Source organism: Cyprinus carpio, chromosome A22 (genome assembly GCF_018340385.1).
Source record: "Cyprinus carpio isolate SPL01 chromosome A22, ASM1834038v1, whole genome shotgun sequence".
Lineage (NCBI taxonomy): Eukaryota > Metazoa > Chordata > Actinopteri > Cypriniformes > Cyprinidae > Cyprinus > Cyprinus carpio.
The window spans coordinates 303,671-326,170 of record NC_056593.1 but is presented as its reverse complement, the minus strand read 5'-3'; the positions used below and the strand labels follow the sequence as shown (position 1 = coordinate 326,170).

The following is a 22,500-nucleotide window of genomic DNA, read 5'->3' as shown; positions in this document are numbered from 1 at the left end:
AGTGTGACCCCGGAAAGAGTCCAGACTGAGCATCACACACACACACGAACACACAAACACTTCCACGCGGACACTAAAGCGCGTTTAATGGGGATTTAAGGCGGAATGAATGCCGTTTACCGGTAAGATCCCGCGTGATTTGCTCCGTGTTCGGCCGTGATTTGTGTGGAACGCGTTCGCGGATGAATATCTGAAATATTAATAAATGTGATCACTAGTCATCGGTGTATTAACATTATCCGTGTATGAACTGCGCTGTAACGCGTCGCGTCGCGAGTCTTTCTGCAGCCGGAGGCGTCTTTATTCAGAGTCGACGCGTGTTTAAAGATAAACATACGAAAGAAGTAAGTTACTCAAAAGATGGATTAGAATATAAAAAACACCTGATGATGAAACCAGCCGTGTTTTGATGGGTTTAATGTCGTGAGTGGAAGGGAAAGGAGTGTAGTTCCTGAGAGATTTAAATGCTGTAACGTTAGTTCCTGAACGGCGCGCGCGCGCACGAGGCGCGTCCACATCTCGCGTTGTGTTTAAAACGTACAGCCAATTAAATGCATTAATCCGAAGAAGTTACACAGGATCTATTAAATGTCTCTTTCTGATCAGTTCCTCAGTTGATGATCCACATCTCTGACCGGATTTGGTGACCGTTACTTTTGTGTTGATGGGGCTGTTGTCATGGTGATGGGGCAGTTAGTACTGTTAGTAGTTTCAGTGTTTCTGGTGTTTCTGCAGATCTTGTTTGCTCTTAGGTAGTTTATTGCAGGTTTTTTATGAGTTTATTGTCGCTGTTTCAGTTTCTCTTTTGAGTGCGCGCTGCGCTCGAGCACATTTAATCTCAGTCAATCTCATTAAAGCCTCCTGCTGTTACTCTCTCTCTTTCAGTCTCTCTCTCAGTCTCACGTCGTTTTTATTTATGCCTCCTGCCTCCTCTCTCTTCTCTTTCACAATCTCTCTCCCACAAACTTCTCTCTCTCTCTCTCTCTCCGAACTCTCTCTTCTTTCTTTTTCTCTCGATAATCTCCACCCCCCCTCTCAGTTCTATTTATATCTCTCTCTCTCTCTCAGTCTCACCCCGTCTCTCTCTCTGATCTCTCTTATTCTCCCTCTCTCTCCTCTCCCACTCACTATCTCTTCTCTCTCTCTCTCCTCTCCCCCCCTCTCAGTCTATTTATCGCCTCTCTCTCTCTCTCAGTCTCACCCAATGATCAGTGGTCTCACCCGTCTCTCTCTATCTCTCTCTCTCTCTCTCTCAGTGTGCTCGGGACGGCTCGTGATAACTGGATTATTATTAGGATTCGTTTATGAAGCGGAGAGTCCTGAAACGCTCGGGACGTGCCAACGGTTGATTCGGTCGGCCGAACGGCGCTATTTCTGTGATTTTTAATTTTAACGGATTTCTTCCTCTGATTGTAAATTTCGTCATGAGCGCGCGAGCGAGTCCAAATCGAGGCGGTGATTTCCAGGTGCGGGCTCCTTTACTTCATTATTAGAAACAACCCTCTAAACCACAGGTGTAAAAACAATGCTTAGGAATGGCTAATAATTTAAGAAAAAATACATGGAAATTGAACATTACATTTTTTTTTGTAGTAGAAAGACTGAAATAGTATTTTCTGTGTAAAACGAAATCGAAAACTCTTTTTGTTTTACAGCCTTAAAACAACAATATTTTACAGTGTGTGCTTGAGTTGGTTTTAATGTCGCATTAGTGACTCCGCAGGTGTGTGTCCGATTGATCTTAAATATACAAAACAGATCACCACTGAGACCATTCTGCTTGACAGAACTGACTGTGTGTGTGTGTGTGTGTGTGTGTGTGTGTGTGTCAGAGGCTGGAGGAGAGTGTGCTGTCCGAGGAGAAGCGGCTGACGGTTCGAGGATCTTTCTCCAGATGAAACCTGCTGCTAGTTTTACCGGCCGTGTGCGAGAGATCGTCTCAAGGAACTGAGCGACAGCGGTGAGACTCCCAGACCTACAACAGCATCACTGTCTCTCTGATATCTGTGTGTGTCTGATATCTGTGTGTGTGTGTGTGTGTGTGTCAGCTGGGGGCATGTCGTCGGGTCTGCCGCTCCAGGAGGAGAACCGGGTTCTGCAGGTAGAACTGAGCCGTGTGGAGGATCTTCTGGCTCATAGCCGAGCAGAACGAGATGAGCTGGCCATCAAATACAGCGCCATCATCTGAGAGAAGTGAGAAACACCACACACACACACACACACACTGTATAATAACGGGTCATTTTAGGGAACATGTTGTAAGTTTAGTCAAAGATACATCTAATAGTCTGGTTCTTCAGTAGAGATCCGCACGCTGTAGCTTAAGAACCTCGCTCAAAAAAGATTCCGTTCCGAGTCCATCACAGGTTCCCTCACACACACAAAACATATCGAGCCTTTTGTTCTGTGTCTCCTGCTCGAGGTGTGACCCGTCTCCGTGTGTAACGGCGAGTGAGAATGTAGTGGAGTGGCATGTTGCCATGCCGGACTGTTAAATGACTGTCTGGTCCGGAACGACTGTGATGTGACTCTGAGTCTGTACACATCAAGTCTGAACAGGAAATGTAAAGTGCGAGCTGTGTTTGTACCTGTTGATGACGGTCGCCTGGGAGCTGATTTAGGGTGGCTAGGTTGTTCGTGGGGTTCACGACGTGATGACACCAAAATACACAGGATGCGGATTTATTAACAATAACAGTTCCTTTGGGGTCTTTCTAGTTGTCACGTTTATGTAATCGTACAAAATCAAAAGAAAAGTAAACATTTGGAAATATATCAGTATGTGTAATGAATTGAATACTCATATACAAGGTTCACTTTTGCATGGAATTGTGAAATAAATACCTTTGATGATATTCTACTGATTGATGACGAACTGTGGGTCTATATGGGTGGTGTGGTGTGTGTGAAGGTCAATTATATATATATTAGAAAAGACTATATATTTTATATATCTTTATCTCTATAGATAGAATAATGCTAAGGACTTCATTTTAACTAGACCTTAAAATTAAAAGAATGTTAACTATAGTTAAAAAACTATCTTGAAATGTTAAAAATCGGGTCTGTTTCACCAGCTAGTACAGCCCCCTACTTAGTGTTGCCCCAGACACTATTATTTCCTAGTTTTCAAATCGTTGTTATATAGTTCAATCGTTTTCCTTGTAAGTAGTAGTTAACTGCAAGTCATTAGCTTATTGCTTTTTTGACGTACTCTGTGCCGAAAAGGCATCATAGTAATACGCTACATTTCCTTTTTGGTGTGGTACTTGGATATGTTTTTTGCTGCCGTCCTTTGTACCTGTACGGCGCACCATACTCGTATACCTCCCCCCTGGTTCCCAGCAATGTCATGTGATCATCAATCCCACTGTACTTCTAAACTGTGTTGTCCCCTCTCCACGGGTTCCTTACCGTCCCATATGTAGAATAAAACGCGGTTCAGCTGCCACAGTTGGGACTCCTGCATCCATCCACTAGAACAGCAAGAAAGAGAAACGGAATTGTCTGCATTTATTCTGATCTAAAGACAAACGACGTTCCCAAGACACAGTTAAACTATGGTCAATAACAATGAGAAATCAAAGAACATTAATGTGTTCCTATCGTGGAATGTCCACACAACTGCTGCCGTCTTTCTAGGTGGTTGTAGGTATTTGAATGGTTTGTAAGGTCTTGTGGTTGTTGTTACAGGTGTATGGGTGGGTTTGTTGTGATCTTTAGGTGAGTTGAAGGAGTTATGGGTGGTTGCTAGGGGCTCTCTTTTAGGTGTGGTAAGGCGTTAGGTGGGTTGCTACGGTCTTCTGGGTGTGTTACGGAGTTAGGGGTTGTAGCGGCTGTAGGCGGTTAGTAATAAGCTTAGCGGTGGTTGGCCAGGTTCTTTTGAGTGGTTGCTAAGGTCTTTTGGTTGTTGCTACGGAGTTATGGGTGGTTTCTAGGGGCTTTAAGGTAATTGGTAAGGAGTTATGGGTGGTTGCTAGGGTCTTTTGAATGGTTGCTAAGGTCTTCTGGTTGTTGTTAAGGAGTTATGTGGTTGCTATTTTCATTTGAAGTCACTCGCTGCGTCTGAAATCACAGACTTCCCTACTTTACTGTATCCAAAGGTCGCAACAAAAAAGTAGTTGTTAACATGATGTGAAACAGTGGTGAAAGAGTTTCTTTCGTTAGTGCTCGAGTGACGGGTGGGTGTAGCTGGAGCATGGCGCGGAGATTGGAGACGGGGCGAGGAGGGATGCGACTTCGGAGTCTCGCACGTCTGGCGACAAAGCAGAACGTAGATAGACGCAGATGGATGGGGACGAGGGCAGCAGGCTCTGGTATTCACGCCAACTCACCGGCGTATCGGATGAGGGCAGCGAGAAAGCGAGCGCGTGCAGAAACTACAGGCCCAGGTACAGCACACGGATCTACAGCAATTATGCACCCGTGTTCTCTCGCACAGGAACTCACGTGTGTTTGTTGAGTGGAGGTCTCCAGTACAAGAAGGAAGTGTCGCGGATCTCGAGAAGACACGGTGGAGAAATACACTGTGGAGAAACTACAGCAGATACTCACCACACGTGCCTGTCTCACTGTCGATCTAGCTTCCGCAATCTGGTTGCGGTAGTACACTGATCTGAACGAAAACTTTTTGTACATCAATGAACAAGATCAACCATTTAAATAAATAGTTGGGTCCGAGTAATCTAGAAGAGTGCAATGGTGTTGTGCCGCTGGAGGGCAGTGTGCCCCGGGAGAGCAAGTAAACGGTCAGGTCACCGCGATGGACGGGATGAGGGATGACAGTGAGATGGAGAGCGAGCCTCATCAGGATGGAGGAGGAAAGCAGAGGTGCACACGTCACTGAATAACACTTACCTCGTGTAAACTGTTAGTGTGAGTGAGGTGCTAAGGCTGTTGGTGTGAAGGGAGCCGGGCCGTCGCGGCACCGCCATGCTGCGGGAGCGCAGGCTGGAAAGGACCGGCCGGCACGAGGCGCTAGCTGGGGGACCTCGGAGCCCATGCTGATTGGACCAAAGCCCGGGAGGGAGCTGGCAGCAGAGGGAGTCTGATTGAGGAAGTGAGAGGGAAGGTGGGTGTGTGGCGTCGCATCTATTGAAACACAGCTGAAAGAAACCTGGCTCACTTGATGGTGTTGGTTCGTCTTTAACAGTTACTTCAGCAGCGAGCACCAGCGGTCGCTGGCGCTATGGAGGCAGGTGGTGGGCTTCACGCAGACACGTGTGTGTCGTGAAGAGCGCGCAAACGAGAGGTCAGACCGCGTCACTGCAACCATGCACAATTCTACAGCTGAGGTCACGGTTACACAACTGACGCGGTCTCCGTCTGTCTGTCATGTCGTCAGGGATACTGTGCGCAGGTGCGTAACGAGCTGGGCGAGCGTTGGCTCAAGAGCGTTGCAGCTGCAGTGTGTGAGCGGTTCTGCACGGATCGCGGCCCCAGTCGTGAGGGCGGGATCTGTGCTGCTTGCTGGAGAGAGCAGACGGAAGCAGCGCCTGCAGCTGGAGCCGAGCTCAGAGAGACGGTGACGGAGATGATCACGCTGCAGGACCAGGAGCGACTCGGAGAGAGGCCGAGCTCAAACACACGGTCCGTTACTGCAACACAACTACACGGCTTACTAACTTACTAGTACTCCTGTATATGTTGTGTGGCTGAGGACTTTAGTAATGGATACTTTCTGAAAAATGTTTATAAACTCAGTATTGGACTACTCAACCATCATCAGTTAGTGTCTGGAGTGATTGTACTGGTGCTGGTTTAAAGGTGGTGTGTGTGTGTGTGTGTGTGTTGCGTGCTGTGTGTGTCAGGCTTGTGTGATTGCCGGGAGAGAGCTGGAGCGTCTCAAAGCTCGTGTGGAGGACAGGGAGAACAGGAAGTCACCAACACTCAAAACAGGAAACTCAGGTACACACCAACACACTCGTCTGCTGGTGAAGAACCGCTCACTTAGGATACAGGGTAAAGTGACCAATCAACAATACTGATTGTGTGGAAGCAGCTTCACAGATTCTAGCCCGTGTATGTCAGCTAATGCAAGAATACAGAAGAGTCATCAGATGTGTGTGTTGTCAGGATCAGCAAGGTCTTGAGGAGGACTGAAGGTCATTCACTGAAGAAACACACTGCAGCCACTGCAGAAACATCACTCCAGAGACTATCACACAGGTACAGCACACACACACACACACACACAACACCCCACATATAATACTCTCATTCACACAACACACACCACACACACTGTCTCAAACAACCACACACCACACACACACAAACACACACACATCATAACTCTCATTACACACACACCACCACACAACACAGCACTGTCTCACACACACACCACCACACACACAACAATCATAACTCTCTCTAAACACACACACAAACACACACACACACACAAATCATACTCTCTCTCACACCACACACACACACACGCAACACACACACACCACGCACACACACACACAATCACACTCTCTCACAAACACACACCACACACACACACAAACACACTCATACTCTCACAACACACACAAACACAACACCACCAATCACACTCTCGTCACACACACAACACCACCACACACACAATCAGTACTCTCATCACATGAGCAGCATCATCAGCACAATCATACGCGAACACACACAACACAATCCACACACTCTCTCACACGCAGTTCAATGCTTCACTGATGTATGTAGTAAGGTGTGTGTGTGTGTGTGGGTAAGCTGGTGTTCTTCAGACCGTGCGCGGCTGTGGACGGGGAAACACTGAAGAGTCTCTGCTGCCGCTGCTGCGCTCTTCATCATCTCATCAATTTCAGCCATCATCCCTGACAGCTGTCTGTCTGCAACTGCAGCTCCGCCTCTGACCAGCAGGACAGGTCCAGCTGCAGGTACACACCACCAACCACACACACACACACCACACACAACACAGCTATGCGCTACTGTGATTCCGCTGCTATCTACGGTGTTTTTTGTGCGCAGGAGCTGCAGTGGAGCGTCTGGCAGTTGCGCAGTTCTTCAGTACAGCAGCTGCGCAGGCAGGAGGGGGAGGCGGCGTCAGGCCGGCGGGAGGGCGGAGCTCCGTTGCGCAGACGCTGCAGGGCGGCTCGAGAGAGCGAAGCTCAGAGAGGAGAGAGATGGGAGACCGCTGTGAGAGAGAGAGAAGAGACCGGACGAGACCAGGAGACAGAGGAGAGACGCACTGAGCAGGTGAGACGCGTCACAGTCCTGGTCAATCACTCGATGTCATGTCGACCAGTGAACCACGACACTGTGTGTTCTCTGTGGTCAGCGATGAAGGCGATGCGGTGGATAAGACTGCGGCAGGCGGCGGCAGACCGGCAGGTGCAGCTGTATGCAGCTGGGGAGTGTGACAGGCTGCAGGCTGGCCGTCACGTCTGCGGAGCAAACGACGAGGACTGCGATCACGATGCGGAGAGGAGAGAGACACCGCCGCGCTGGGAGAGGACGGACCCTTTTTGGAGGCCCGAGCAGAGACGGACAAGAACAGTGAGTCTGACGTCGGTGTTGTGTCTGAGCGATGCGAGTGTGGTGACGTGTCAATGACGTGTGTGAGTGTTGTGTCAGTCAAGAAGCGTGTGGGAGGAGTCTTGAGCGTCGAGCGTCTTCACTGCGCGACTTGAATGACGGCGCTGAAGGGGAGTTCTCTCCAGCAGGGGGCGACCGACCAGGACAGCTGATGGAGACGGAGAAACATGACAGCCTGAGCGACGCGCTTCAACAGGGCTTCAGGGGACACACAGAAAGCATCCGTCAACAGACTGATCACAACTGACCAAACATAATACTGAAAGTTGAGGAAAAACGCACTATATAAAATGCTATTATTTTTATTGGTATTACTTATTAGTGTAATATTCTTAATTTAGTGATTTAATGAAGCATCTATAAAAAGTAACTTATAATTATTAATTTGTATTTATTTTTTTAGGAGTGATGTATAACATTTAGCTACAAACAAGCACTACAGGCAGCCCTACTCTGCCGTATGTATATAATAGTATTATTTCTTCATTTGTGTATGGTTCTTATTTGGTAATATAAAAACAAAATAATAATAATTACTATTATGATTATTTATATCATGAGTGTAATCACTAGCCAACAAGCCACAGCACAGCTCAGTTTTAGTCAGAAAAATGACCTCAAATTCAATATTCCCACAGATACTGTCTAGTATGCATACCTTCATAAGTGGGTGATTGACGTACGTGTGCTGTGTGGTGTGTGTGTGTGTGTGCAAGAGCGGGAGCAGTCCACACTGCAATCTCTCTAGTGCTCACCACGAGCTCACTAGAGGAAAAGGAGTCCCTCACTCAGAGAGTTTCTCTCGCTTTAAGTATGGAGCAGCATTAACGATGCGGTCTGGCGCAGGACAAATATGACCTCAACAGGCTCATCATACAGGTTACCAGACTCACACCGCTACGCCACGGTGTACATCTAACTTCCAGAATATGAAGTCCTCACAGACTAATTTCACATTTTTTTCTCTGCAAATGCTTTTGTCAGGGTTTGATTTTACACGTCCAGGGTCTGTTTGGATCATATTACTGGTTAATATTAGCTAGTTTTTTATAGAGAGTAAAGGTGTTTCAGTGACAAATGAACCAATGATATTGATCGATTGAATGAATTGACAGCTGGAGGAGGAAAAAAGAAATGCATATGCTGTCTCAGAGGGCGACGAGAGAAGCAGAGCAATGAGAAAGTGACCATCAGAGACGAGCTGGTCGCGATCCACGAGGCAGGACCGTCCTGGAGCTGGAAACCTCGCTCGTCTCGCTATCACACCAATCACTCGCAGGAGTCTGAGGCTGGCCAGGGCGGAGGCTGGAGGCGGAGCTTCAGTCGCTGCAGGCAGGAACGAGCCAAACTCCAGGGACAGAATCACACAGGTGGACCCGTCTCGCTCTCTCATCTCTCTCTCTCTCTCTATATATATGCCCTCGATTGCCTCATAAACCGTTGTCTGATGTGCTGCTGTCACTCAAACAGTGATTTGGTGAGCGTGGGTGGTTTGGAGGCGGAGATCGGGTCTGTCCCGTGGATGAAGAAGACAGGGCAGGAGCGCAACAGCTCGAGGAGGCGGTGCGGCGAGTGAGGGCGGAGGCTTGTACGAGAGAGGGGCGGGAGGCGTCTGGTTCAGGCTGCACAAGCGTCAGAGAGACGAGGACCGCCGCCCTGACGGAGGAGATCGCCGCCATTCAGGTGAGACCGCACACGTTTCAGTCATGATATTAAATCGTTTTAATAAAATGCATGTGTGTTTCAGTAACTGTGATGTGATGCGACAGGATCGGTTAGGCGGGAGAGTCTGGAGACGAGTCTGTTCGAAGCTGCACGCAAGCAGGCAGATAAATCACCTCGAGTGTTCGGCGCGATCAGCTGGAGAGTACAGAGAAACTCAGAACTGAGATGCCGCACTGACCGCATGACAGGTACAACTCCGAGAAGAGAGAGAGGACACGGTGCATGACGATGAGTGAGACATACATGAGAGAGTGAGACACGTACATGAGAGAGAGAGAGACAGGTGCATGAGAGAGAGAGACATACATGAGAGAGAGAGACAGGTGCATGAATGAAGAGAGAGGGACATTACATGACGAGAGTGAGAAAGGTACAGGTAAGGAGAGAGTGAGACAGGTCATGAGAGAGGAGGCCATACATGAGAGTGTGAACAGGTGCATGAGAGGGCGTGAGTACAGGTGCATGAGAGAGTGAGACAGGTGCATGAGAGAGTGAGACAGGGGCATGACGAGAGTTGAGACAGGTTGGCATGAGAGAGTGTGACAGGTGCATGAGAGGAAGTGTGGACCAGGTGCATGAGAGAGTGTGACAGGTTGCCGATGTGAGGAGTTAGTGACACAGGTGCATGAGAGATGGAGCCATTACATGAGAGTTGAGCACAGGTGCATGAGGAGAGTGCGGACAGGTGCAATGAGAGAGTGAAACAGGTGCATGAGGGAGAGAGTGAGGCCATACATGAGAGAGTGAGACACGTACATGAGAGAGTGAGACACGTACATGAGAGAGAGCCAGGTAACAGGAGAGAGAGAGTGAGCCATACATGACGAGTTGAGGACAGGTGCTATTGAGAGAGCGGAGGGACAGGTGCATGAGATGAGTGAGAAAGACATGCAGAGAGTGAGCATTACATGAGCGAGTGAGGGGGACCGGTGGTGGAGAGTGAGCCATAGGTTGCTGAGAGAGTGAGCCATACCAGATGAGAGGTGAGCCTACATGAGGGTGAGACAGGTTGCCATGATGATGAGTGAGGACAATTACATGGAGAGTGAGTCCATACATGAGAGAGAGAGAGACAGGTGCATGAGAGAGAGAGACATACATGAGAGAGTGAGACATACATGAGAGAGTGAGACACGTACATGAGAGTCGAGGACAGGTTGCATGAGAGAGTGAGACATAAACATGAGAGAGTGAGACATACATGAGACGAGTGAGACAGGTACATGAGAGAGTGGGAGCCCCATACATGAGAGAGTGAGGCCTACATGAGAGAGTGAGACAGGTGAATGAAGGAGAGTGAGGGACAGGTGCATAGGTGCAGCATGAGAGTGCGGACAGGTGGCATGAATGAGAGACATGAGATACGCACATGAAAGTGAGACCAGATAAATGAATGAGAGTGGACGAGACTGTACATGGTGAGTGAGAAAGGTTACATGAATGAGAGAGTGAGAGACAGGTACATGAATGAGAGAGACTGGTTTTATTTTCAAATGAGCCCTATTTTGACGTTTTAGTTTGTGTGTTTAGCGGAGCTGAAGCGATTGCGCAACTTGAAAGAGAGACGGTTTTCTGTCTCATAGCGAGGGAAAAGAAAAGAAAGAACGATGCTAAGAGACGCACTCACAGCCCGCTCAACAGGAAGGCGCAGCACGAGCTCTGCGTACAGCGCTGACAGACCACCAGGAGGAGCTGGAGAGACTGACCACTCAGCAAGTCATACGAGGCGCTCCTGTATTCTCTACATGTTGGGCACACATGGTTCAGGCGTACTTCATCTCGGGATATCATGTGAATCCTGTAGGAGGCGCTGCGCTGCAGTCTGGAGGCCCGAGCAGGAGGCGGCGCTGACGGGAGCGTACGTGAACACCTGGAGGGAGCAGGATGATCTCGGCAGGAGCGAGAGCGAGGATGAGCTTCAGGGAGGGCTGCGGTCTCTGCAGCGGGACCAGGGACCAGTAGTCTGCTACAGGCCGAGACGGACATACACACGCAGGTGAGACTCGCACTGGGAAGCTCACGGCTATCTGTGTGGTGTGTGGTCGTAACGTCGAATGGCGTCTCTGCAGGCGCTGTCCGTGAAGGAGGCGGAGGAAGGGCGGTTCTTGGTCGAAAAGACGGTGAGCGCTCTACAAGGCGGAGCTGAGCACTGCAGCGCTGGAGGCTGAGAGGACTGAACTGAGCGACGGCGCTGCTCTCAGAGACCAGGAGGGGTCAGAACACGACACACCTGCATGCTTGCAACAAACAGGATGTTTCACATCCAGAGCTGCGAATTTCACTTGCACAAAAAATGTTTATATCTCATGAAAATGCAGATTAAAGCACCTTTTTCATTCCTTTGTGTTTTAAAGAGGAAACAAACAGCACTTCCTTGGAAAGTTTGTGGGGGGGAAACCGATGATATTGTGTCAGTGACTCTCTTAATAGTCTAATAATCATGAGTGTGTTGTATAACACAGGTTTTAATCTCTTGTAGACCATGCATGTTGCTGCTCTAAACACAGAAAAACTGCAAGGAGCTGCGCGGTCAGCTGCAGGACGCAGACGGTGCAAACAGGGCGTGAGCGTGCGCAGGCTGCAGGAGAACTGCGCCGAAGCGCTGCAGACACAAGCAGATACGGCGTCAGAGAGGTTTGGTGAAGGAAAATTTATCATGCCTGAAGAGCAAGAACACAAACAGTAAGATGGGTAATAGTTTTCCCTCCTGTAGCTGGAGGAGTGTCGCGTGATGCTTGCTGTCGTGCAGTGAGGAGAGGCCGCGAACAGCGCCAGACGAGAGAAGCTGGGAGGTTGGGAGAAGCGCTTGTGCCAGTATACGGGACGCGGGGGGGGAGGGGCACAGGCGAGAGGGGGCGAGCTAACGACACTCCCTCAGTGATGTCACCAAGGAGAGGGACGCTCTGAGCCAATCAACGTGGCAGCTGAGGGAAGCGCTTGAGGAGAGTCAGGAGAGCGAGAGAATCAGGTGCGGACGCTTTCACGTGCAATCTGCTGGAAGATGGTTTCCAGCACGGGATCATATATATCATAAAAGAGTCATAATTGCTTGATTTTTTAAACTTGCAACTTTTTTTTTTTTTTTTTTTTTTAGATCTTAGAACTGGAGATTCTAATCACAACTCTAGGTAAACTAGACGATATAGCAGTAAACCTGATAATCATAAAGCAGATGATTTCTTTCTGTGATTGGAGGGTCTGCACTGTGCTGTTCTGTCTTTCTGTGTTCAGCGTGAACGCGCGTGTGTGAGCGAGAATGGCAGGCAGTCGAGTGTCTCGGCTGGGAGGAGAGGTCTGGCGCTCTGCGAGCAGAAGGAGGATGTCGATCTGGCGCACGCTGTCTGCGTGGAGTGGAAGCGGTCCAGACCGGAGGCGCGCAGGGAGCTGCAGGAGCTGCGCAGACAGGTCAGACCGGAGCGCTGTGACGCGGAGCTCTGAGAGCTGAGAGCTGGTGTTGAGGTGTGACTTCTGTGTGGCCGTCAGGTGTGAAGCTCCTGCGACGTGGAGGCTTGGCGAGCAGAAGGGCAAAGCAGCTGGCCGAAACTGCAGAACGCGTCTGTCGCACTGGAGGAGCACAAAGACGAGGAGCGAGCCAGAGGAGAACTGATCTCGCTCAAACAGAGACTCGCCGACTCAGAAACTTAGCAGAAACTCTCTTCAGAAAGAGGTGAGATCTCCGTGAAATCATATTAAAATGCGGGTCGATTTATCTAAAGTCCCACTCATGGATGTCATTAATAATGGAAATCCAGTCTAGTTTCAGCTGCATCTGTAAAATTTGGTTCTAAAGAATCTGAAAATGTTAAAACGGCCCGGCGAGTTCGCTCTAGCTGTCTATCTACAGCGGAGTTGAGCGAGAGCGAGTCGTGATGCGCGGTCGCAGAGCGGAGAGTTGGCGGTCGCAGCTGAAGGAGGCTACGGCTGGAGAAGAAGAAGCTCAGGATGAGGAAGTATACCTCCGCTGCGCGCTCAAGTCGGCCTGCGGACGCGTCTGCGCAACGCAGCTGGCGCTGAGCGAGGCACAGGGCCGTCTGGCTGCGACGGAGCGGAGCTGTCGCGAGCGGAGGAGGCCGCCAGGGATCTGGAGTTCAGGCTGTTGCATGTCTGCAGTCGGCGCTCACAAACAACGACGCTGGGCATCGGGGCCAGTGGGCGGAGCAGCAGCAGGGGGCAGGAGACCGGGCAGGCGTCCTCCAACTTCCTACGCTCACGCTCAGGGATGATGGTCTCGCCACCGTTATGCGTGTCTCCGCTGCACTGCTCGCTATCGCCACCCAAAGGTCAGATTCAGCTTTTTAAAAGAAGTTTGAAGGGAAATTGTGGAATAAAGAAGTGCTTTTCCAAGTCTGGAGAGGAGTTTAATATTTCATTAATCTGCTGTCCGTCAGACCTTTGGAGGTACCGTGAACTCCTGATAAACACCGCGGTGCTGCGGACGTGGTCTCCCAGTAGAGGACAGACGTCCACCGCTGTCCGGTCGCCCTGAAAGAGGCGGGAGTCCCGGAAACCCTCTAGCAGCGGGCCTCAAGATGACTTCCTGCAGGAGCTGCGCGAGGTCAGGATCTCGAGTAACGAGTAACACACTGCACAAACATAGTCAGGATAACTAACCCTACAGCATTCCAAAACAGCAGACAGGAATGTTCTGTTTTATTCTAAGTTTTGTCGTCTGCCACTTAAAATGCCCAACGGCCTTAAAGAGCAGGATGGATTCTGATTGGCTATCGCAATTGTACTTAAACGGGGTTAGAACAACAATTAAAAACTCTTAGAGTTAGAGCGCATTATAATCTTATGGTTATATTTTTATCATTCTTGTGTGGGACAGCTTTGTCTTTTCTTGTAGTCTTCATTGGGGGGAGCTCCGCCCGCTGTGAAACCTCATTGGTCCAAAACCTGAACGTTAAAACAGCAGATATGCTTCAGATTAAACTGTGACAGTGTGGACAGCGTGAGAACATGCTGTTGATAAAGTGATATGTGATGTAAATGTGTGCAGGACGAGGCGCGGGTCAGCTGGGGTCCACTGCAGAGGGAACTAGCGGAAGGGGGGGGGGAGAGGAGGACTCGCCCAACAGCGCCTACTTAAGCTGACACAGCAACAATACAGGAGTGCCAAAGAGGGGTAACTTAAACTGTGTTTATTTGGCTTTATAATTATGTTATCGATCGAGAGTGTATTTCTGTAAGGTTGCGGGTGCTTGATGATTGTGTGTTCGTGTGAGATTAAGCGTGCGGTGGATGCAGAAGCTGTCTGCCGACTCAAGCTCTGCTGCAGCGCAGGAAGAGTCCCTGCGGAGACGCAGACCGAGACCGACGAGGCTCTAAACGAGCGAATGCCAGAGCTGGAGAGGACTTTCGCTGAACCCCGAGACGGAGCGACAAGCGTTTGTGGAGGTGCGTCTTGCTTTCATCTGAAACTGCCGCCCCCCCCCTCCTCTAGCGCAGCCTAGGGGTCTTAAACACAGTACACGCCCCTGCAGGAAGCAGTTGCAGTAAGATGCGTGCCGGCCGAGGCGCGTATGGAGGCGGAGCGTAGGCGGCTGCGTGAGGCTCTGGAGCGGGCCGAGGGGCGTGGCACACGGGTGGAGCTGGGGAGGCGGAGTCTGGTAGGGAGAGAGCTTGCACCGACTGGAGACTGAGTATGGCTGAGCGAGAGACTGAGGATCCAGACGGCTCACCGACCGGCACGACAACGCGCAAGCAGAACAGGGTCCGGAGACAAGATAACGCTTGATTCCCTCAGACGCAGTTGCGATCGCGCTGATCGATAAACACCCTGTGTGTGTTTCCAGGTGGCAGACGGGTTAAGCCCGACTCGAGTCCCTGCAGCGTGAGGGTGGAGCGACTGAACGGCGCTGCTGTCCTAAAGCTCAGGATGGAGAGAGCTTTCACAAAGAGAGAGTGCTCGCTCTCTCCCAGAGCCTGACAAGGAAGCCACCGCCGCCCACAGCCCGCGCACCCAGGTCGCGTCTCGCAGCACTGCAGAAAACACTGGGACAGGCCGAGACGCGAGCGCAGGCAGCTGCAGGTGATGGACCGAGACCCACGTGCTCTGACCATAATAACTGGTTAACATATGTGTAAGAGATAATCAAAGGCTCAGCAGTCGAGAGACAGAGAGATGACAGTCCTGTGTTAGTAGTGTGTGTGTGTAGTGTGTGCAGTAATTAAAGTTGCCCATTACATATAGAACTTGCTTAAAACCGACTACCTGTGCATTTAAAACGGTTTTAATGGAAACCTGCAAGCCAATCAGGATCTGAGTATTCAGACAGACCATGAAATAGCTCCTAAAGATTCCAGAGAACGTCTGCGGTGTGGTTCGGAGCGTTGTGGTGGACTCCGAAGCGTCCGTGTCGGACGGGGAAGAGAATCATCAGGCGTGCTCACGGAGCGTGTGCAGACCATGCAAGTCAGAAATGAACCCAGAGTTCAGCTGCGCAGGTCTGAGCTGGAGGACGGAGCGACCACACCCAGGAGGTGGAGATCAACCTACCTCAGGCCGGTCACGCAGAAGAGTTTTACCAAATTGCGAGCTGCAGAGTGGAAAAATAACTATTTATTAAAAGTGTGGACCCATTTTAAACTTGAATTTTATACTTAAAAAAAAATGTGAAAACTTGAGCAGTATGGTCAAATACTTCAGTCTAGTTGTGAGTACAATGCAGTTGCATGTGGGAATGCAAAAAAATACATTTCAGTGTGGTGTTATTTCAAGGGTTTTCTCATGAGATTGTGTTGGAAAACATTACAGTGTGAATGAAAAGAGGTCTGAGACCTGATTACTAAAGAGATCTGACTTCAAATCCGTGACAGTGTGAACGCAAAAATTAACTCTGCACACACGATTCAATTCGGTCTCACGAAGGCTCTGCGTACTGAAGTCCGAACAGTCGGAGACCGAAGGCCCAGCACAGTCTACAGTCTGAGCAGGATACGGACCAGAGCGTCTGCAGAGGAGCGTGATGCGCATCCTACAGAGAGCCGGGGCCTTACTGGAGGGACATAGAAAGAGAGGACGAGAGAGGAAGGCGGGTCCGCTGGAGTAGAAAGACAAGTACCGCGCTGAGAAAACACGCTGGATTAAGGTGGAGACGCCGCCCGGTCAGTTCTGCACTGTGTCTGACCGCAGAGGAGTTCACGGTCCTGTGTGTGTGTCCGTAAGGTGGAAAGCGCCAGAGCGAAGACGGAGGAGAGCAGCATGCGTCTGTGTGCGGAGAAGGGCCGTTCTGGAATCGCTCGCTCAACACCGCTCGAACCAGGAGCAGCTGCAGGACGCACAGAGACAGATCGTGCTGCTGCAGGGACGCCATCATCCGCTCGCAGTCGCATGCTAGCGCTAATCACGAGCTGCGCTCACGCGTGTAACCCTATAACGTGTGTGTGATGTTTCCTCATCGCTGTAAGGAGGAGTTGTGCGGCGTCAGAAAGAAGATTGCGTTGTGGTCTGGTGAGTGAAGGCCGTGGAGTGTATCGCACGTGTGAGCGGGGATGGAGAACAAGATCGTGTTTGTGTTTTAAACACGCTTCATTAGATTAGGCTCGCCGTGGTGCTGGGGATGCTATGGTTTCTGCTGTTGCTGTGGTGACGGCGTGTGTGTGTGTGTGGTGTGGTGTGCGTCAGGCTCAGCTGGCGGAGCTGGAGCAGAGTCACAGCGGCAGCGAGCAGGCGTGCAGCGGTGAGGCGGAGAGACTGCGTGCCGGTCAGGAGAGAGGCGGAGCGATGCTGGCGGCCCGGGAGAGAGCGCACCCGGCAGCGCGTCAGGGTCCTGGAGGAGCAGCTGTCCACACTGAAGGAGCAGCTCCAGCAGGAGATCCGCCGCAGGACGCCGGCGCTGACGCGTCTTCACAGAGCAGCTGAAACACACCCAGACGCTTTCCGACCACCTTTCTTAGAAAAATTGTGAATGTTTTTAATGGAATACAGACGAAGCTTGATTCTGCCACGGGATTAAAAAAGGTAACTGTGGACTTTTAATCTCACAATTCAGACTTTTCTCCCACAGTTCTGAGTTATATCTCACAATTGGATTTTAATTTTGGAGTTTTTCCTACAGTTTATAACTTTGTGATAAAAATAGAAAAGGTAATTGCAACTTTTTATGAAGTCTGACTTTTCTGGTCAGGAATGGCGAGTTTATATCTCACGATACCCTGAACTTGCAAGAAAAATGGTCAGAATTGTTCGCAGGAAATGTCACAGTTATCTTGTTTATATTATTCTGTGTTGGAATCCAGCTTCAGTATACAGTACTCAACCTCTGAAGAGCATCGAAAACTCGTTCATATCACCGACCCGTTCTGGTCTCTAGACTACCGCGTGCACTTCTTCGTTCCACTTCAGATGTTGACCGCTGTAGAGCTTGCTAGAAGCCCGTCCAGAATAACTCACTTGAGTACCAGTTACCCAAAAACCAAAAAAAGTTTTTGTTTTAAAGAAAGTTTAGGACCAATTTTTTTTTTTTTTACCATGTGACTTTGTTATAATGAGAATTAAGCAGTTTATTCTAATAATTCATGTTAATGTAAGGAGTTTTCCAGACGCACTACACACTTGAGGATGTCAACTGTATATAGTTTCATGTGAATTAGATCCAGTAACTGACTTATTTTTATATTTTATATATATTTCTGACAGCAATTGTGAACTGTAATGTGTACTACTTTGTAATGCAGTAATCTTACTATAATGTTTTTTTCCTCACCCTGATTGTAGACAGGTCAGTTTTATTAATCAGTGATGTAAAACCAGCTGGCGAACGAAAAACTGTAAAACCTGAAACGGGGCTTTCCTGTTTCGAAGCAAGCAGTCGGGTGGGTTTCGTTGTGCAAACCTGGCAAACCCTGCTGGCGTCTCTGGACGGGAAGGTGACACACTCCACTGCAGACGATATCCAATGATTGGTTCCCGTTTTAATTTTCATTTTCAGAAGCAGTAATGTTAATGTTGCAGGTTACATACAGTTAAGTCAGAAGCAAAGGAAACAGATCTCTCGGGTCTATATCGTGTATAGTCATTAAGAAACCATCATCAAAGTGGCATTTTAAACTTGATAGTGATCAACTCTGCTCAGTCTCGGTCTTGTTTTATACACCATTAAAATGCATGGAATGTCTTCACGCCTATTCTGTAAAGCGTTCATGTTATCAGACTCTGCCATTTAAACGTACAGGGAAAACCAACAAAAAGTTTATTTAAATTGCGTAGAACCTGGTTTGGACCAGCTAAGATTACAGTAAATGCTGAAGGTATGCGTTTCAGTTGTAGCGTACCGCATGTGATTGTGGAGGACCATATCAGTGCTTACAAGGTCCTGACCTCTGACACTGTGATCAGGTGTGGAGGGTTTCTAGTCTGGCGTTCAGTGTAACTCCGCCCAGGACAGATAAACAAGTAAACGACCAATCGACAACGTCCCCCCAGGGGGGGGGGGGGGTCCTAATACAAAGGGTCGTGTAACAGAGTACAATCGCACCATGGCGACCATACAGACCATATATTCATCCAAAACATAGATTATTACAGTAAACTATCAGTTTACCAGGAGCGCGAGAATACTAACAGCTAAACCCAGATTATGTTCTCTTACTGTTACTGGAGGAACTTTCTGCTCGTAACATTTGAGACGAACCTTGATTGCGAGGCTGGAGGAGTATATAGAAGAAAGAGGAAAGAAAGAATCTGAAGGCTTTAGGGTCTGAACCACTCTTTAACGCACGTACACAAAAACAAGCGCTGCTCTGCTAAACGGCTGCCCACCACAAGGGGCGCTATATTAGCGCACACGGTTTTCTCTAGTTTGATTTGTTTTCCAGAGAAATGTCTAATTATGGCGGAGAAGTTTCAATCTCCACTAAAACTCTCCCGGCTTCTGACACTGGTTGCATTTACACTCTGATTCCATATGTGGTGCGCTCACAGGACGAGTGACAGAAATGAATGGAGGCTTCAAATGCAGGGTATACCCTCAAAAATCCACTTTTTCTCAGGATATAATTTTTTGTCTAGTAATTTGACTTTGGTAGTCGACAAGACGGATTGGCACAAGAAATTACACATTGCTGGTTTTTAGCTTTTTTTAGAGGTCCACTTATGTGCTTGAAAAAGTCTTGTAAAAATGTCAAGTTACGTTATACGGTCATTAAGCAGAATGCTAGCGGGTTATGGGCGAACAAACAACTAAACCTGTAAGAACTCGAAGGCCCATAAGTACTCGTTTATATCAACTTTCTGACCTATCACCCATGTGAACTTGGCAAAACCTACAATCAGACTGAGATTCTCAACGGCAATCGGTTGGTGGAGAAAGGGACACATTTAGCCATCTAGCCCATAGGACCCATTCATTTTGCACTCGTGGCGATCGCCCCAGTGGAACTTGGTGGAAACTTGCAAACAAAATTTGGACAATAGGACTAATAGAGAGTGGGAAGGCTCTCCGTAGCACGGGCCTGGTTGTTCTAAATATGAGTTTAGTTAGTTGAACTATTGACATGTATAGCAGGCTTGACTAACGTCACAGGACATCTGAGTTTCACTCGAGCTGATGGCATTGGGTTTGCACACTTGCGTAGATGTTTTTATCATAAAGATGTAGTTGTAGTGGGGTGTCAGCGTCTGAAAGGCGGTACCAGTGTGTGTGTGTGTGTGGTGTGTGTGGTTGTAGCAGTGATCCGCAGCTCTTAGCGCAGCTGCCCCCCATCGCCCACCCCCCCAAACCATGGCCGCTGGAGCGCAACTACAACCGCAGCGAGAAAAACTGATCGCGAAACGATCGCTGCAGAGAGACAGAGGAAGACAGTTTATATATCTGTATTCAGCAGAGGACGCAGGTTTTGAAACGACGGAACAAACGCTCACCTTCCAGCAGCCCTAAGTGAGCGCAGACGAGTCCAGCAATCTCCTTACTTAACCAATAAACCGCCGCAGATGAACACAACAACACCATATTAAACATACACATTTTACATGATCACGTTGTGGCAACAGATGAAACGAAGAAGTACTAAATAAAACACTTTAAGCGAATAGAGATCAGAGAAATGGTGACCTGTAGAAGCAGATGCTGTGAGACACTGTTTGCAGGGCTATGATGACAGAATAGAGACGAGTGCAGGTACTGTCGTTCACGACAGTCTGAAATGTTAGGGTTAAATTATGCAGGTGATGCATTATTATTATAGACACGCAGTCAATGTTCAGCCACTGGATAAAGTCTGGTTAAGATTTTTGTCGTCATATAGCGTAAATCAGAAATACTGCAGAAACCAAACACATTTTCAGCGTTTTAGGCGTGAATGTGGTTATAAATCAGTGTTCGCATGAAAAATGAACAAACCTTCAGAATACAGAGAGGAATAAATTAAGGTTTTGGTGTATGAAATAGAAAAAAGTCTTTAAAGATTGAAATCTACACTGACACAAAGGTGCAATATATTAATCATCTTCATTTCACCTTCATTCTGATTTATTTTTGCACCTCAGTGTGTGTTATTGTTTTCTTTCCGGTTGAAGTAAAGCATAAGTAAAAATAAGATATAAATATTAGATGAACTTAAAATAGAAATGTTGACTTGATAACTAACTTAAAATTAGCTGAAGTACTGAAATGATTAAAACTAAAACAATGAAAATAAATTACAGCCAAATAGAAATGAAAAAACCAACAGGAATGGTCAGACAAGCTTTACCCATCGGTCCATGTTCGGTCGGTTCCCCGTCTGAAAATCCACTGCAGGAATAAAAACGGCTTTGTATTATGTCTCACATCTCTTTAAAAACTGAACCGTAAATAAGAGCGTAGAGACGAGTCCGCAACTTTCGGCCGGTCCTGGTTTTTCTGAGGTCTGAGCTCGTAAACCCCGTCTGAGAAACGTCCGATCTGAGGCAGGATGACAGAAACAGCAGCTCGTGATCGTGAGACAAGTGAACGACAGACACGGGAGGATGTGCTGAGGTGCGAAGCGACACCTTACAGTAGAAGGGGTCATAACTGGTTTGCTGTTACCTCCGGACGAGACTCAAACACACATAATCTCATGATTAATATCTGAGCTTCATTAACAGACGGAACAGAAAGCCAGTGAAGCTCCAGTGACTCACCGAAGATTTTCCTCTGAATAATCATCATAGGTTTCTTGATCCTGAGCCAGAACCGATCCCTGCAGAACAACACAGATCAGAGATCACAGTCAGGGTGTGTGTGTGTGTGTGTGTGTGTGTGTGTGTAAAAGTGTGGTTTGTTTGAGGACAATAAATTTGGCATAATAATGGGTACTACAACGTAAAACATGGCTTCTTATGGAGGACACTTCCTGGAGTCCCCTGTAAAACAAAAGGATTAAAAAACATACAAAACTGTGTTTTAATGAAAATTCAAAAATTGTCTAGTAGTTTTCTTTGAAGGTAAATTTAGGTGTAGTGTACTGTGTGTGTGTGTGTAAGACTGTGCGTGCATGTGTACGAGAGTGTGTGTGTGAGAGTGTGTGTGTGTGTGAGAGAGTGTGCATGTGTGCGTTTGAGTGTGTTAGGGTGTGTGTGTGTGTGTGTGTGTGTGAGAAGAAAGTTGCATTGTCGAGTGTGTGTGTTCGTGCTTACGAGTGTGAGAGCAATGTGTGTGTAATGTGATGGTCCGTGCAAGTGTGCGTGCATGTGTCCGCGTGTTTTGAGTATGCTTGTGAGTGCGTGTGTGTGAGAGAGAGTTTGTGTATGTGTGTGTGTGAGAGTGTGTGTGTGTGTGTGTGTGAGAGAGAGAGTGTGCGTGTGTGCGTACGAGTGTGTGTGTGAGAAAGTATGCATGCGTGTGTGTCTGTGCGAGTGCGTGTGTGTGCATGCGTACGAGTGTGAGTGTGAGAGAGTGTGTAAGTCTGAATGTGTCCCGTGTTGAGTGCTGAGTGCGAGTGTGTGCGAGAATGTGAATGTGTACGAGGTGTATTGCAAGTCTGAATGGGTCGCATGCGAGTGTGAGTGCATGTGTTATGAGTTTGAATGTGTGTGTGTTTGTACGAGGTGGGAGTGCCTGCGTACGAGTTTGAAGTGTGGTGTGCGTACATGTGTGGGAGTGTGTGTGTGTAGGTCTGAATGTGTCCGTGCGAGTGTGATGGTGTTGCGTACGTTTGTTGTCCATGTGCTACGAGTGTGAGTGCATGCGCTGCGTGTGAATGTGTGCGTACGAGTGTGAATGTGTGTGTGTGTGTGTGTGTGTG

The 22,500-nt window shown here is 48.4% G+C and overlaps 1 protein-coding gene across 2 annotated transcripts in view; it reads left to right on the top strand.

The window, feature by feature from the left end:
* Positions 1 to 11: 11 nt before the first annotated feature.
* The window catches only part of LOC109088464 (rootletin-like), a 40,855-nt gene continuing 18,366 nt past the window's right edge, over positions 12 to 22,500 (top strand). The window contains exon 1 of one of the 2 annotated variants that reach the window (XM_042711576.1): positions 12 to 122. Coding sequence is in view for 1 of the 2 variants with exons in the window: in XM_042711574.1 (XP_042567508.1) it covers positions 246 to 344 (99 nt within the window). In the remaining variant the exon portion in view is untranslated. Of the gene's footprint in view, positions 123 to 238; positions 345 to 22,500 lie in introns of those variants that run through there. The other variant, XM_042711574.1, reaches the window with a different exon arrangement.